The sequence below is a fragment of the Ictalurus furcatus genome, chromosome 4 (genome assembly GCF_023375685.1).
Source record: "Ictalurus furcatus strain D&B chromosome 4, Billie_1.0, whole genome shotgun sequence".
Classification (NCBI taxonomy): domain Eukaryota; kingdom Metazoa; phylum Chordata; class Actinopteri; order Siluriformes; family Ictaluridae; genus Ictalurus; species Ictalurus furcatus.
In genome coordinates, this window is record NC_071258.1 from 28,889,692 (window position 1) to 28,906,806 (window position 17,115).

General features: G+C 39.3%; 1 protein-coding gene across 1 annotated transcript in view; it reads left to right on the forward strand.

Moving 5' to 3' along the window:
- The window catches only part of frmd4a (FERM domain containing 4A), a 109,415-nt gene extending 92,688 nt beyond the window's left edge, over positions 1 to 16,727 (forward strand). The window contains exon 23 of the mRNA XM_053623519.1: positions 12,419 to 16,727. Coding sequence (XP_053479494.1) covers positions 12,419 to 12,521 — 103 coding nt within the window. The 3' untranslated portion in view covers positions 12,522 to 16,727. The remainder of the gene's footprint in view (positions 1 to 12,418) is intronic.
- Positions 16,728 to 17,115: the final 388 nt, after the last annotated feature.

A 17,115-nucleotide genomic window follows, 5' to 3' on the forward strand; every position in this document is an offset into this window, starting at 1 on the left:
AAGTGTAGTAACAGTGGAGTTAGGTGTAGTAACGGTGGATGTAAGTGTAGTAACGGTGGATTTAGGTGTAGTATCAGTGGAGTTAGGTGTCGTAACAGTGAATTTAAGTGTAGTAACAGTGGATTTAGGTTTAGTAACGGTGGATTTAGGTGTAGTAACAGTTTATTTAAGTGTAGTTACAGTGGATTTAGGTGTAGTAACAGTGGATTTAGTTGTAGTAACAGTGGATTTAGGTGTAGTAACAGTGGATTTAAGTATAGAAACTGGTGGATTTAGGTGTAGTAACGGTGGATTTAGGTGTAGTAACGGTGGATGTAAGTGTAGTAACGGTGGATTTAGGTGTAGTAACAGTGGATGTAAGTGTAGTAACAGTGGATTTAGGTGTAGTAACAGTGGATTTAAGTATAGAAACTGGTGGATTTAGGTGTAGTAACGGTGGATTTAGGTGTAGTAACGGTGGATTTAGGTGTAGTAACAGTGGATTTAGGTGTAGTAACGGTGGATTTAGGTGTAGTAACGGTGGATGTAAGTGTAGTAACGGTGGATTTAGGTGTAGTAACAGTGGATATAAGTGTAGTAATGGTGGATGTAAGTGTAGTAACAGTGGATTTAGGTGTAGTAACAGTGGATTTAGGTGTAGTAACAGTTTATTTAAGTGTAGTTACAGTGGATTTAGGTGTAGCAACAGTGGATGTAAGTGTAGTAACAGTGGATTTAGTTGTAGTAACAGTGGATTTAAGTATAGAAACTGGTGGATTTAGGTGTAGTAACGGTGGATGTAAGTGTAGTAACAGTGGATGTAAGTGTAGTAACAGTGGATTTAGGTGTAGTAACAGTGGATGTAAGTGTAGTAACAGTGGATTTAGTTGTAGTAACAGTGGATTTAGGTGTAGTAACAGTGGATTTAGTTGTAGTAACAGTGGATTTAGGTGTAGTAACAGTGGATGTAAGTGTAGTAACAGTGGATTTAGGTGTAGTAACAGTGGATTTAGGTGTAGTAACAGTGGATGTAAGTGTAGTAACAGTGGATTTAAGTGTAGTAACAGTGGATTTAGGTGTAGTAACAGTGGATTTAGGTGTAGTAACGGTGGAGTTAGGTGTAGTATCGGTGGAGTTAGGTGTCGTAACAGTGGATTTAAGTGTAGTAACAGTGGAGTTAGGTGTAGTAACGGTGGATGTAAGTGTAGTAACGGTGGATTTAGGTGTAGTATCGGTGGATTTAGGTGTAGTAACAGTGGATTCAGGTGTAGTAACAGTTTATTTAAGTGTAGTTACAGTGGATTTAGGTGTAGCAACAGTGGATGTAAGTGTAGTAACAGTGGATTTAGTTGTAGTAACAGTGGATTTAGGTGTAGTAACAGTATAGTTAAGTATAGAAACTGGTGGATTTAGGTGTAGTAACGGTGGATTTAGGTGTAGTAACGGTGGATTTAGGTGTAGTAACGGTGGATGTAAGTGTAGTAACGGTGGATTTAGGTGTAGTAACGGTGGATGTAAGTGTAGTAACGGTGGATTTAGGTGTAGTAACGGTGGATGTAAGTGTAGTAACAGTGGATGTAAGTGTAGTAACAGTGGATTTAGGTGTAGTAACGGTGGATTTAGTTATAGTAACAGTGGATGTAAGTGTAGTAATGGTGGATGTAAGTGTAGTAATGGTGGATTTAGGTGTAGTAATGGTGGATTTAGGTGTAGTAACGGTGGATGTAAGTGTAGTAAGGGTGGATGTAAGTGTAGTAACGGTGGATTTAGGTGTAGTAACGGTGGATGTAAGTGTAGTAACGGTGGATTTAGGTGTAGTAACAGTGGATTTAGGTGTAGTAACAGTGGATGTAAGTGTAGTAACGGTGGATGTAAGTGTAGTAACGGTGGATGTAAGTGTAGTAACAGTGGATTTAGGTGTAGTAACAGTGGATATAAGTGTAGTAACAGTGGATTTAAGTGTAGTAACAGTGGATTTAAGTGTAGTAACAGTGGATTTAGGTGTAGTAACGGTGGAGTTAGGTGTAGTATCGGTGGAGTTAGGTGTCGTAACAGTGGATTTAAGTGTAGTAACAGTGGAGTTAGGTGTAGTAACGGTGGATGTAAGTGTAGTAACGGTGGATTTAGGTGTAGTATCGGTGGATTTAGGTGTAGTAACAGTGGATTCAGGTGTAGTAACAGTTTATTTAAGTGTAGTTACAGTGGATTTAGGTGTAGCAACAGTGGATGTAAGTGTAGTAACAGTGGATTTAGTTGTAGTAACAGTGGATTTAGGTGTAGTAACAGTATAGTTAAGTATAGAAACTGGTGGATTTAGGTGTAGTAACGGTGGATTTAGGTGTAGTAACGGTGGATTTAGGTGTAGTAACGGTGGATGTAAGTGTAGTAACGGTGGATTTAGGTGTAGTAACGGTGGATGTAAGTGTAGTAACGGTGGATGTAAGTGTAGTAACAGTGGATTTAGTTGTAACAGTGGATGTAAGTGTAGTAACAGTGGATTTAGGTGTAGTAACGGTGGATTTAGTTATAGTAACAGTGGATGTAAGTGTAGTAATGGTGGATGTAAGTGTAGTAATGGTGGATTTAGGTGTAGTAATGGTGGATTTAGGTGTAGTAACGGTGGATGTAAGTGTAGTAAGGGTGGATGTAAGTGTAGTAACGGTGGATTTAGGTGTAGTAACGGTGGATGTAAGTGTAGTAACGGTGGATTTAGGTGTAGTAACAGTGGATTTAGGTGTAGTAACAGTGGATGTAAGTGTAGTAACGGTGGATGTAAGTGTAGTAACGGTGGATGTAAGTGTAGTAACAGTGCATTTAGTTGTAGTAACAGTGGATGTAAGTGTAGTAACAGTGCATTTAGGTGTAGTAACGGTGGATTTAGGTGTAGTAACAGTGGATTTAGGTGTAATAACAGTTTATTTAAGTGTAGTTACAGTGGATTTAGGTGTAGTAACAGTGCATTTAGTTGTAGTAACGGTGGATGTAAGTGTAGTAACAGTGGATTTAGGTGTAGTAACAGTGGATTTAGGTGTAGTAACGGTGGATTTAGGTGTAGTAACAGTGGATGTAAGTGTAGTAACGGTGGATTTAGGTGTAGTAACGGTGGATTTAGGTGTAGTAACAGTGGATTTAGGTGTAGTAATGGTGGATTTAGGTGTAGTAACAGTTTATTTAAGTGTAGTTACAGTAGATTTAGGTGTAGTAATGGTGGATTTAGGCGTAGTAACAGTGGATGTAAGTGTAGTAACAGTGGATTTAGTTGTAGTAACAGTGGATTTAGGTGTAGTAACAGTGGATTTAGTTGCAGTAACAGTGGATTTAGGTGTAGTAACAGTGGATTTAAGTGTAGTAACAGTGGATGTAAGTGTAGTAACTGGTGGATTTAGGTGTAGTAACGGTGGATTTAAGTGTACTAACGGTGGATTTAGGTGTAGTAACGGTGGATTTAGGTGTAGTAACGGTGGATGTAAGTGTAGTAACGGTGGATTTAGGTGTAGTAACAGTGGATTTAGGTGTAGTAACAGTGGATGTAAGTGTAGTAACAGTGGAGTTAGGTGTAGTAACAGTGGATGTAAGTGTAGTAACAATGGATTTAGGTGTAATAACGGTGGATTTAGGTGTAGTAACAGTGGATTTAAGTGTAGTAACAGTGGATTTAGGTGTAGTAACGGTGGAGTTAGGTGTAGTATCGGTGGAGTTAGGTGTCGTAACAGTGGATTTAAGTGTAGTAACAGTGGAGTTAGGTGTAGTAACAGTGGATGTAAGTGTAGTAACGGTGGATTTAGGTGTAGTATCGGTGGATTTAGGTGTAGTAACAGTGGATTCAGGTGTAGTAACAGTTTATTTAAGTGTAGTTACAGTGGATTTAGGTGTAGCAACAGTGGATGTAAGTGTAGTAACAGTGGATTTAGTTGTAGTAACAGTGGATTTAGGTGTAGTAACAGTATAGTTAAGTATAGAAACTGGTGGATTTAGGTGTAGTAACGGTGGATTTAGGTGTAGTAACGGTGGATTTAGGTGTAGTAACGGTGGATGTAAGTGTAGTAACGGTGGATTTAGGTGTAGTAACGGTGGATGTAAGTGTAGTAACGGTGGATGTAAGTGTAGTAACAGTGGATTTAGTTGTAACAGTGGATGTAAGTGTAGTAACAGTGGATTTAGGTGTAGTAACGGTGGATTTAGTTATAGTAACAGTGGATGTAAGTGTAGTAATGGTGGATGTAAGTGTAGTAATGGTGGATTTAGGTGTAGTAATGGTGGATTTAGGTGTAGTAACGGTGGATGTAAGTGTAGTAAGGGTGGATGTAAGTGTAGTAACGGTGGATTTAGGTGTAGTAACGGTGGATGTAAGTGTAGTAACGGTGGATTTAGGTGTAGTAACAGTGGATTTAGGTGTAGTAACAGTGGATGTAAGTGTAGTAACGGTGGATGTAAGTGTAGTAACGGTGGATGTAAGTGTAGTAACAGTGCATTTAGTTGTAGTAACAGTGGATGTAAGTGTAGTAACAGTGCATTTAGGTGTAGTAACGGTGGATTTAGGTGTAGTAACAGTGGATTTAGGTGTAGTAACAGTGCATTTAGTTGTAGTAACAGTGGATGTAAGTGTAGTAACAGTGCATTTAGGTGTAGTAACGGTGGATTTAAGTGTAGTTACAGTGGATTTAGGTGTAGTAACAGTGCATTTAGTTGTAGTAACGGTGGATTTAGGTGTAGTAACAGTGGATTTAGGTGTAGTAACGGTGGATTTAGGTGTAGTAACGGTGGATGTAAGTGTAGTAACGGTGGATTTAGGTGTAGTAACGGTGGATTTAGGTGTAGTAACGGTGGATTTAGGTGTAGTAACAGTGGATTTAGGTGTAGTAACGGTGGATTTAGGTGTAGTAACAGTGGATGTAAGTGTAGTAACGGTGGATTTAGGTGTAGTAACGGTGGATTTAGGTGTAGTAATGGTGGATTTAGGTGTAGTAACGGTGGATTTAGGTGTAGTAACAGTGGATTTAGGTGTAGTAATGGTGGATTTAGGTGTAGTAACAGTTTATTTAAGTGTAGTTACAGTAGATTTAGGTGTAGTAATGGTGGATTTAGGCGTAGTAACAGTGGATGTAAGTGTAGTAACAGTGGATTTAGTTGTAGTAACAGTGGATTTAGGTGTAGTAACAGTGGATTTAGTTGCAGTAACAGTGGATTTAGGTGTAGTAACAGTGGATTTAAGTGTAGTAACAGTGGATGTAAGTGTAGTAACTGGTGGATTTAGGTGTAGTAACGGTGGATTTAAGTGTACTAACGGTGGATTTAGGTGTAGTAACGGTGGATTTAGGTGTAGTAACGGTGGATGTAAGTGTAGTAACGGTGGATTTAGGTGTAGTAACAGTGGATTTAGGTGTAGTAACAATGGATTTAGGTGTAGTAACAGTGGATGTAAGTGTAGTAACAGTGGAGTTAGGTGTAGTAACAGTGGATGTAAGTGTAGTAACAATGGATTTAGGTGTAATAACGGTGGATTTAGGTGTAGTAACAGTGAATGTAAGTGTAGTAACAGTGGATGTAAGTGTAGTAACGGTGGAGTTAGGTGTAGTATCGGTGGAGTTAGGTGTCGTAACAGTGGATTTAAGTGTAGTAACAGTGGAGTTAGGTGTAGTAACGGTGGATGTAAGTGTAGTAACGGTGGATTTAGGTGTAGTATCAGTGGAGTTAGGTGTCGTAACAGTGAATTTAAGTGTAGTAACAGTGGATTTAGGTTTAGTAACGGTGGATTTAGGTGTAGTAACAGTTTATTTAAGTGTAGTTACAGTGGATTTAGGTGTAGTAACAGTGGATTTAGTTGTAGTAACAGTGGATTTAGGTGTAGTAACAGTGGATTTAAGTATAGAAACTGGTGGATTTAGGTGTAGTAACGGTGGATTTAGGTGTAGTAACGGTGGATGTAAGTGTAGTAACGGTGGATTTAGGTGTAGTAACAGTGGATGTAAGTGTAGTAACAGTGGATTTAGGTGTAGTAACAGTGGATTTAAGTATAGAAACTGGTGGATTTAGGTGTAGTAACGGTGGATTTAGGTGTAGTAACGGTGGATTTAGGTGTAGTAACAGTGGATTTAGGTGTAGTAACGGTGGATTTAGGTGTAGTAACGGTGGATGTAAGTGTAGTAACGGTGGATTTAGGTGTAGTAACAGTGGATATAAGTGTAGTAATGGTGGATGTAAGTGTAGTAACAGTGGATTTAGGTGTAGTAACAGTGGATTTAGGTGTAGTAACAGTTTATTTAAGTGTAGTTACAGTGGATTTAGGTGTAGCAACAGTGGATGTAAGTGTAGTAACAGTGGATTTAGTTGTAGTAACAGTGGATTTAAGTATAGAAACTGGTGGATTTAGGTGTAGTAACGGTGGATGTAAGTGTAGTAACAGTGGATGTAAGTGTAGTAACAGTGGATTTAGGTGTAGTAACAGTGGATGTAAGTGTAGTAACAGTGGATTTAGTTGTAGTAACAGTGGATTTAGGTGTAGTAACAGTGGATTTAGTTGTAGTAACAGTGGATTTAGGTGTAGTAACAGTGGATGTAAGTGTAGTAACAGTGGATTTAGGTGTAGTAACAGTGGATTTAGGTGTAGTAACAGTGGATGTAAGTGTAGTAACAGTGGATTTAAGTGTAGTAACAGTGGATTTAGGTGTAGTAACAGTGGATTTAGGTGTAGTAACGGTGGAGTTAGGTGTAGTATCGGTGGAGTTAGGTGTCGTAACAGTGGATTTAAGTGTAGTAACAGTGGAGTTAGGTGTAGTAACGGTGGATGTAAGTGTAGTAACGGTGGATTTAGGTGTAGTATCGGTGGATTTAGGTGTAGTAACAGTGGATTCAGGTGTAGTAACAGTTTATTTAAGTGTAGTTACAGTGGATTTAGGTGTAGCAACAGTGGATGTAAGTGTAGTAACAGTGGATTTAGTTGTAGTAACAGTGGATTTAGGTGTAGTAACAGTATAGTTAAGTATAGAAACTGGTGGATTTAGGTGTAGTAACGGTGGATTTAGGTGTAGTAACGGTGGATTTAGGTGTAGTAACGGTGGATGTAAGTGTAGTAACGGTGGATTTAGGTGTAGTAACGGTGGATGTAAGTGTAGTAACGGTGGATTTAGGTGTAGTAACGGTGGATGTAAGTGTAGTAACAGTGGATGTAAGTGTAGTAACAGTGGATTTAGGTGTAGTAATGGTGGATTTAGTTATAGTAACAGTGGATGTAAGTGTAGTAATGGTGGATGTAAGTGTAGTAATGGTGGATTTAGGTGTAGTAATGGTGGATTTAGGTGTAGTAACGGTGGATGTAAGTGTAGTAAGGGTGGATGTAAGTGTAGTAACGGTGGATTTAGGTGTAGTAACGGTGGATGTAAGTGTAGTAACGGTGGATTTAGGTGTAGTAACAGTGGATTTAGGTGTAGTAACAGTGGATGTAAGTGTAGTAACGGTGGATGTAAGTGTAGTAACGGTGGATGTAAGTGTAGTAACAGTGGATTTAGGTGTAGTAACAGTGGATATAAGTGTAGTAACAGTGGATTTAAGTGTAGTAACAGTGGATTTAAGTGTAGTAACAGTGGATTTAGGTGTAGTAACGGTGGAGTTAGGTGTAGTATCGGTGGAGTTAGGTGTCGTAACAGTGGATTTAAGTGTAGTAACAGTGGAGTTAGGTGTAGTAACGGTGGATGTAAGTGTAGTAACGGTGGATTTAGGTGTAGTATCGGTGGATTTAGGTGTAGTAACAGTGGATTCAGGTGTAGTAACAGTTTATTTAAGTGTAGTTACAGTGGATTTAGGTGTAGCAACAGTGGATGTAAGTGTAGTAACAGTGGATTTAGTTGTAGTAACAGTGGATTTAGGTGTAGTAACAGTATAGTTAAGTATAGAAACTGGTGGATTTAGGTGTAGTAACGGTGGATTTAGGTGTAGTAACGGTGGATTTAGGTGTAGTAACGGTGGATGTAAGTGTAGTAACGGTGGATTTAGGTGTAGTAACGGTGGATGTAAGTGTAGTAACGGTGGATGTAAGTGTAGTAACAGTGGATTTAGTTGTAACAGTGGATGTAAGTGTAGTAACAGTGGATTTAGGTGTAGTAACGGTGGATTTAGTTATAGTAACAGTGGATGTAAGTGTAGTAATGGTGGATGTAAGTGTAGTAATGGTGGATTTAGGTGTAGTAATGGTGGATTTAGGTGTAGTAACGGTGGATGTAAGTGTAGTAAGGGTGGATGTAAGTGTAGTAACGGTGGATTTAGGTGTAGTAACGGTGGATGTAAGTGTAGTAACGGTGGATTTAGGTGTAGTAACAGTGGATTTAGGTGTAGTAACAGTGGATGTAAGTGTAGTAACGGTGGATGTAAGTGTAGTAACGGTGGATGTAAGTGTAGTAACAGTGCATTTAGTTGTAGTAACAGTGGATGTAAGTGTAGTAACAGTGCATTTAGGTGTAGTAACGGTGGATTTAGGTGTAGTAACAGTGGATTTAGGTGTAATAACAGTTTATTTAAGTGTAGTTACAGTGGATTTAGGTGTAGTAACAGTGCATTTAGTTGTAGTAACGGTGGATGTAAGTGTAGTAACAGTGGATTTAGGTGTAGTAACAGTGGATTTAGGTGTAGTAACGGTGGATTTAGGTGTAGTAACAGTGGATGTAAGTGTAGTAACGGTGGATTTAGGTGTAGTAACGGTGGATTTAGGTGTAGTAACAGTGGATTTAGGTGTAGTAATGGTGGATTTAGGTGTAGTAACAGTTTATTTAAGTGTAGTTACAGTAGATTTAGGTGTAGTAATGGTGGATTTAGGCGTAGTAACAGTGGATGTAAGTGTAGTAACAGTGGATTTAGTTGTAGTAACAGTGGATTTAGGTGTAGTAACAGTGGATTTAGTTGCAGTAACAGTGGATTTAGGTGTAGTAACAGTGGATTTAAGTGTAGTAACAGTGGATGTAAGTGTAGTAACTGGTGGATTTAGGTGTAGTAACGGTGGATTTAAGTGTACTAACGGTGGATTTAGGTGTAGTAACGGTGGATTTAGGTGTAGTAACGGTGGATGTAAGTGTAGTAACGGTGGATTTAGGTGTAGTAACAGTGGATTTAGGTGTAGTAACAGTGGATGTAAGTGTAGTAACAGTGGAGTTAGGTGTAGTAACAGTGGATGTAAGTGTAGTAACAATGGATTTAGGTGTAATAACGGTGGATTTAGGTGTAGTAACAGTGGATTTAAGTGTAGTAACAGTGGATTTAGGTGTAGTAACGGTGGAGTTAGGTGTAGTATCGGTGGAGTTAGGTGTCGTAACAGTGGATTTAAGTGTAGTAACAGTGGAGTTAGGTGTAGTAACAGTGGATGTAAGTGTAGTAACGGTGGATTTAGGTGTAGTATCGGTGGATTTAGGTGTAGTAACAGTGGATTCAGGTGTAGTAACAGTTTATTTAAGTGTAGTTACAGTGGATTTAGGTGTAGCAACAGTGGATGTAAGTGTAGTAACAGTGGATTTAGTTGTAGTAACAGTGGATTTAGGTGTAGTAACAGTATAGTTAAGTATAGAAACTGGTGGATTTAGGTGTAGTAACGGTGGATTTAGGTGTAGTAACGGTGGATTTAGGTGTAGTAACGGTGGATGTAAGTGTAGTAACGGTGGATTTAGGTGTAGTAACGGTGGATGTAAGTGTAGTAACGGTGGATGTAAGTGTAGTAACAGTGGATTTAGTTGTAACAGTGGATGTAAGTGTAGTAACAGTGGATTTAGGTGTAGTAACGGTGGATTTAGTTATAGTAACAGTGGATGTAAGTGTAGTAATGGTGGATGTAAGTGTAGTAATGGTGGATTTAGGTGTAGTAATGGTGGATTTAGGTGTAGTAACGGTGGATGTAAGTGTAGTAAGGGTGGATGTAAGTGTAGTAACGGTGGATTTAGGTGTAGTAACGGTGGATGTAAGTGTAGTAACGGTGGATTTAGGTGTAGTAACAGTGGATTTAGGTGTAGTAACAGTGGATGTAAGTGTAGTAACGGTGGATGTAAGTGTAGTAACGGTGGATGTAAGTGTAGTAACAGTGCATTTAGTTGTAGTAACAGTGGATGTAAGTGTAGTAACAGTGCATTTAGGTGTAGTAACGGTGGATTTAGGTGTAGTAACAGTGGATTTAGGTGTAGTAACAGTGCATTTAGTTGTAGTAACAGTGGATGTAAGTGTAGTAACAGTGCATTTAGGTGTAGTAACGGTGGATTTAAGTGTAGTTACAGTGGATTTAGGTGTAGTAACAGTGCATTTAGTTGTAGTAACGGTGGATTTAGGTGTAGTAACAGTGGATTTAGGTGTAGTAACGGTGGATTTAGGTGTAGTAACGGTGGATGTAAGTGTAGTAACGGTGGATTTAGGTGTAGTAACGGTGGATTTAGGTGTAGTAACGGTGGATTTAGGTGTAGTAACAGTGGATTTAGGTGTAGTAACGGTGGATTTAGGTGTAGTAACAGTGGATGTAAGTGTAGTAACGGTGGATTTAGGTGTAGTAACGGTGGATTTAGGTGTAGTAATGGTGGATTTAGGTGTAGTAACGGTGGATTTAGGTGTAGTAACAGTGGATTTAGGTGTAGTAATGGTGGATTTAGGTGTAGTAACAGTTTATTTAAGTGTAGTTACAGTAGATTTAGGTGTAGTAATGGTGGATTTAGGCGTAGTAACAGTGGATGTAAGTGTAGTAACAGTGGATTTAGTTGTAGTAACAGTGGATTTAGGTGTAGTAACAGTGGATTTAGTTGCAGTAACAGTGGATTTAGGTGTAGTAACAGTGGATTTAAGTGTAGTAACAGTGGATGTAAGTGTAGTAACTGGTGGATTTAGGTGTAGTAACGGTGGATTTAAGTGTACTAACGGTGGATTTAGGTGTAGTAACGGTGGATTTAGGTGTAGTAACGGTGGATGTAAGTGTAGTAACGGTGGATTTAGGTGTAGTAACAGTGGATTTAGGTGTAGTAACAATGGATTTAGGTGTAGTAACAGTGGATGTAAGTGTAGTAACAGTGGAGTTAGGTGTAGTAACAGTGGATGTAAGTGTAGTAACAATGGATTTAGGTGTAATAACGGTGGATTTAGGTGTAGTAACAGTGAATGTAAGTGTAGTAACAGTGGATGTAAGTGTAGTAACGGTGGAGTTAGGTGTAGTAACAGCAGATCTAGGTTTAATAAAAGTGATAGTAGGTGTAGTAATATGGCTGTACCAAAGTCCATTATATTTCTCAAACAGGATTATTAGTCTTATAAATGTGTGAACATCCATCTTGTAGCTCTTTCAGACATTATTGTTTTTGTATTTGTGTTCTCTACAATTATTCAGAGGGTGACACATGCTACCTCCAAGACATAAAGCAAAACTTTAAATGAATAAATAAATAAAGTATATTTTTTAGTGCACTCTTCTGCATGGACTTGTCAGAATAATAAAAAGTGTATAACAGCACATCCATGTCTTAACCCTGCTAAGCTTAAACACTGCTCTTCTTTCACTCGCTAACTTCAGTCACAGCTGCTAACCACTCTCTCTCTCTCTCTCTCTCTCTCTCTCTCTCTCTCTCTCTCTCTCACTCTCTCTCTCCTTTTATCCTCTCTAACCCACTTCTGCTCGGTTTGGCCTGTGTGTGTGTGTGTGTGTGTGTGTGTGTGTGTGTGTGTGTTTGGTGTTTTCTTCGGGGCAGTGATACAGCTGAAAGCTCTCCTACTGAGGACCGCTCTCCCTCTCACCAAAGCACTGAGCAGTAGAGAGGTACTCTTACTTTCCTCTCTCTCTCTCTCTCTCTCTCTCTCTGTCATTTTGCATGTCGACTCTGCCTCTTTTGCACTGTTACGTTTCATGCTTCGTGTATATGGAACGTATGCTGATGAGATATTAACCACATGAATTGGCTCATGTTATCGAACGCATCCTTCCGTGAGCTGGAGTAACGTGCATCTCAGCTAATTAGTCCTGACCAGCACCCGCTGTCTTGTTCCTTTATTTCTAGTTGCTTCATGCAAAAGATGGTGGTCGCATCTTTTATTCATTTCCTTAAGGACGCCACATTGACTGTTCATGGACCATATAAGATATGATGTAATGTATTGGGAAGAGGTTTGGTGGTAAAATGTGGCTCGTACAGACGAACGGAAAGATGCATATTTATTCTGCTGGCTAGTTGGTTAAGAAACTGGATGAAAATTTGTTTTGAATGTCTGAGCTGCACTTTTTATCCAGATAATCCCAATCTGGATACAATACCGATACTCAAGATGCATGAACTGTCCCCATGCAAACTCATTTGCTCTCTCTGACTTTTATTGTGTCTTGAGATTTAACAGTATTAATATATATATATATATATATATATATATATATATATATATATATATATATCACCATAATATGACCGTGTGTGTGTGTGTGTGTGCATATGCTTGCTCACAGATCATTCAGCGACAGCTGTTTCCTGAGCAGTCCCCTTTGCTCTGAGCTCGCCGACGTGCAGTGGTATGGACACGAGAAGGCCAAGCCAGGAACTCTCGTCTAAACCCTCCATCCCTCTCCTGCTTCATCCCTTTCTTCCTGGAACAGTGTTCTCTGGGCAGATCTGTCCACAGGCTGGACCTCAACACATATTATAGACATGCCTATGGCTGGAGCCAACACCCCTTCACCTTCTCTCTGTGCATATCCAGCAGTACAGTGGCTCTGGAATTTGGAATCACGGAGGTCGGGCCGAACTAGACTAAACCAATCCTAAGTTGACCTTAAGCTGATCCTCCCACTGCGTATGGTATGAACTCTGAACTGTGACCCAGTTAGCTGCCAGTCAGTTGCTCCGTATGCACAAAACCCTTCATCCAGTCCCATCGCTGGAGTGATACACCAGGGGTGTGGCCTCTCTTTTTTTGGAGATGTGTTTATGTGTGTGTGTGTGTGTGTGTGTGTGTGTGTGTGTGCATCCTAGTGAACTGCTCCCATGTATGCATACTCAAACGCACACATCAGTGTGTAATTCTGCATAGAAGATAAGGAGTACACACACTCCTGCAGAACGTTGCTGTTGGCCGTTTTGTCCGTAACCTTCATGCGCACTGCTCTGTTGGAGTAAATGCGATGAATCACACGCCCCAGTCCGCCGAGTGCACCATAAATCCTGTTTCCCACTTTTTTTCTTTTCTTTTTTTTTTTCTTTTTTTTTCTTTTCTATAACATTCTGTAAAAAAAAATATGGGCGTACACAACCGAGACCACAAGATGACAGAAACACCCTTTTGGATGTGAATCCTTCAAGAAAATCAGTATTATTGGCATTTCTAATTTAAAAAAAAAAAAAAAAAAAAGGTCACATTAGGAATTAGAGGATTTTCCAGCACTTCACAAAAGTGAGCGATCTCAGAAACGGCGTGAAAAGGCTAACCGCAAAAGCACTGCGATGACGACTGGAATTCAGGGGATTAGTCCTGAAAACCTTTACGCCGTTCCAAAATATATGGTGTCAATAAATAATCCAGAAACAAAATGACAATTATGACATTTTACAATGAAATATCTAATCCTAGGGGACAAAAACAAACCATGTCCTCCAATGTCCAACATCGAGCAGTTAGTAAAAAAGAGGCATTATTTCAGGAAATTGCACCCCGAGTCATGTATTTAAGTATTGCGAAGGTTAAAACCAGCCAGCTCTAGCTAACTACCACATTATAAAATTATTAGGGCTGCAACTAATGATTATTTCCATAATCAATTAGTTGGTCGGTTATTTATTTATTTATTTATTTCGATGAATCGGATGGGGGCGCAAACTTTCAGTACCATTCCCCCCCCCCCCCGTTTATTTATAATAAAATCCACAAACTGAGTGTTACAAATATAAAACTTCAGACTAAAACTTTACACAACTGTATGTCCAATTATATACAACTGAAAAGAACCCAATACACACACACACACACACACACACACACACACACTAGAATATATGTTATTCATTTAGCACTGTAGTTTAATTCCGTGCTTTTTGTGCCTCCATAAAAAATAATGCATAAATACTTGTGTAAAATGTAAACAAATATATAAGTTTATATTATATAATAGTATTTATGCATTACTTTTTATAAAAGGTAACGCTGACATAAACAGTAAACTGAAGAAAGTCATTGTCGGTGACTCTGGGTATTAGCCTAAAGCTAGCGGCGTCACGTTACGTGCGTATGACGTCATGCGCCATCGACTAGGAAGCGGCTTATACTTCCGGTTAGTAAAAAACGCTCATGTTCTTTTTCAGACGATATTACCTTTCTAAACTTCACACACTAGACGGTAGAGTGCGTAATTTAGGACACAACTTTAGTATTTACTCTCCGTAGCGTGTTTTCGGAAGAGAAGTAACGTAATGAGTTAACGCACCCCGTCGCACGCAGACCGACTAATCGATAATGAGATCGGTTGAGAACGATTTTCATAATCGATTATTGCTATTTTATCGATTAGTTGTTGCAGCTCTAACAATGATACTGTTAAAGACATAACCTATAACATGAGCTGATATTACATGATGATGCTCAAACAACAGTATACGGGGCATGACTAATATCACTGTTTACTCAAACTTGAATGAACTTCAATCAGAACCAGCAATATTAATATGAAAACCAGTCGCTAATTCGTATAATTACTTATAACTTCAATCCAGTTAAACGACCTGGTTCAGTTTGAACCTTGTTGATGTCCTTACCATCCAAGAGTGCTTAAAGTTACCTTTAGACGAACTAGGGATGTAACCGAGTACAAATACGTCCACTCATGTGTGTTAGCTTAAATTAGGCTGCTCGTTTGTCATATAGTTTGGAAATAAATTCATTAGACAATATTGCAGGCAGTTACGAACAAACATGATAAGTGCATGAACAGGTCTGGTTCGCCGAGAGAGGTCATGAACTCGAGTGAGCTAAGGTTGGGGAACTTTTTAAGGTTGAGAGCCAGAACATTCCGAGCAGGCCACGCCCACTTTGGGTTTAAATCTGGAGAAGCACTAAACAAATGCAGATAGAATATAGTGGCATTTACGTTATATCAATAACGTGATCTGTCTTCAGATAACAACAAGTGAGCGATTAGCCTCGCGTTAACGAGTGCGGCTTTACAGTATTATTGGTGCTTTAAAATCATTTCCACTGATCCGGATAAGTCTGTGGAATCTTAATTCTGGCTGGTTTTACTCGCAGTGTAGATATATTGATCAAGCCCTAACAGAAAACAGCAAATCTTCGGCAGTTTATTCAAGCGGAAACATGGTCGTGTTCGCGTTAGTTGTCATTGCAGGGCCGCATGTCGACATTTTTGCAGAAAGGGGGATGATTTTGAGGCTTGTGGTCTCCATGTATTTGTCTTGTTTTGTTTTTGGGTGGGTTTTTTTTTTTCCCCATTTAGATGTTCTATCAGTTATCATACAATAGCTGTAAAGTTTCCCAAAAGCCATGTAGTGCCATATTTGATCTGCTGTTTTAAGGGAAACTCCTCCCTGAACACGAGCTGGATGGGAGCTGTGTGTTGGTGTAACCTTCTGAAGAACGCTGAAGTACTGTATGTGCCACTCGCTCTCTCGGGCAGCTCCACCAGCCTGCTAGCCACCATGGTGCTCTGAGCCTCTACTGTACTGTACGATAAATTACAAATCCCCAAATACACCCCCCACCCCCACCCCCCGCTCTGCTACTGAGCCCACAAGTAATCCTCGTACCTGACATCTTCGACATAGGGACCTTATTTTTAAAAAATTTCCGTACTGATGGAGTTTTTCTGTACTGCATGTAGTTAGCACCGGACTGTTTGTACTCGGTTAGGGACTGGATGAAACTGTAAGAGCACAACGTAAAGGGGCACACATCATACAGAACAGCCACTGACCAACAAACTTCTCTCTGATTGATCTTACCTCGGTGCCATTTCAAAGCATTCCAGTCTACAAGCAGAACACACACATCCGGACCTCGGTTCTGAAAAACGTCCACACTCACCGTAGGCTCTCAGACGGAGAGGAAAAAACACAGGGTGTTTGTGTTTTTCTAGGCAGCGAGATTTTAAAACGAAATGATGGTGCTCTTCTTCTCAATGTCTCTCATTTGACGAGGAAACACGGCAAGCCATAGAGTAACAACCATGTCTATATACTACACACTCCACATGGTACAACATCACACACACTCGGAAATGGACACTCTGCAGCAAAGGACACTATCTACAAGCACACTTCTTCTTCTTTTTCTTTTTTTTTTTTTTTAAGTATACGTATTTCCATTACTATAGTGTATGTGCATTATGTGCCATCAGACCCTTCATAACAGAGTCCAGACCTAACACCCTGCAATGTGAAATCAGTTGCTGTTTGTGTGTTATTTTTAGGGATTCGAATTCACCCTCTTACCCAGAACAGTGTAATGCTGCCTCTCTTCCAGGCCTGGATGGTGGCCCGTAAGTGCCAAGACATGTTAACAAACCAAAACACGCAACAACAAATCAGAAAACACAACAACAAAAGTAAAAAAAAAAAAAAAAATCATAATGTAAAAGCAAATGAGAAAACGCAACAAAACTAAAAACATAGCAAATCGGGAAACAACGGAATTAAAAATACAACAAATCGGGAAACAACCAAACTAAAAACGCAGCAAATCGGGAAACAACGAAACTATAAATACAACAAATCTGGAAACAACGAAACTAAAAACACAGCAAATCAGGAAACAACGAAACTATAAATACAACAAATCTGGAAACAACGAAACTAAAAACACAGCAAATCAGGAAACAACAGAAAAACTAAAAGCAGCAGTAAAATCACATCAATATTATCACAAAACACAAAGGGGAGGTCCTTACTGAACACCGCATAATTATATTAATGCTGTGCAAAGTTATAAGAATATGAACGTACATCTAGGCCCTTGATAAAATAATAAAATAAAATAAAAGCATGAGTAGATTCATTTCATATTTCCTCTAACTGTAAACATCCTCCAACGTACACTGTAGCCAATCAGCAACCAGCATGGAACATGGCATGTTCTCTAAGGACGTCCCTTTCTGTTTTGAGATAATTGTAAGGTGTTTTTTGATTTGCTGTTGTGGTTTATTTT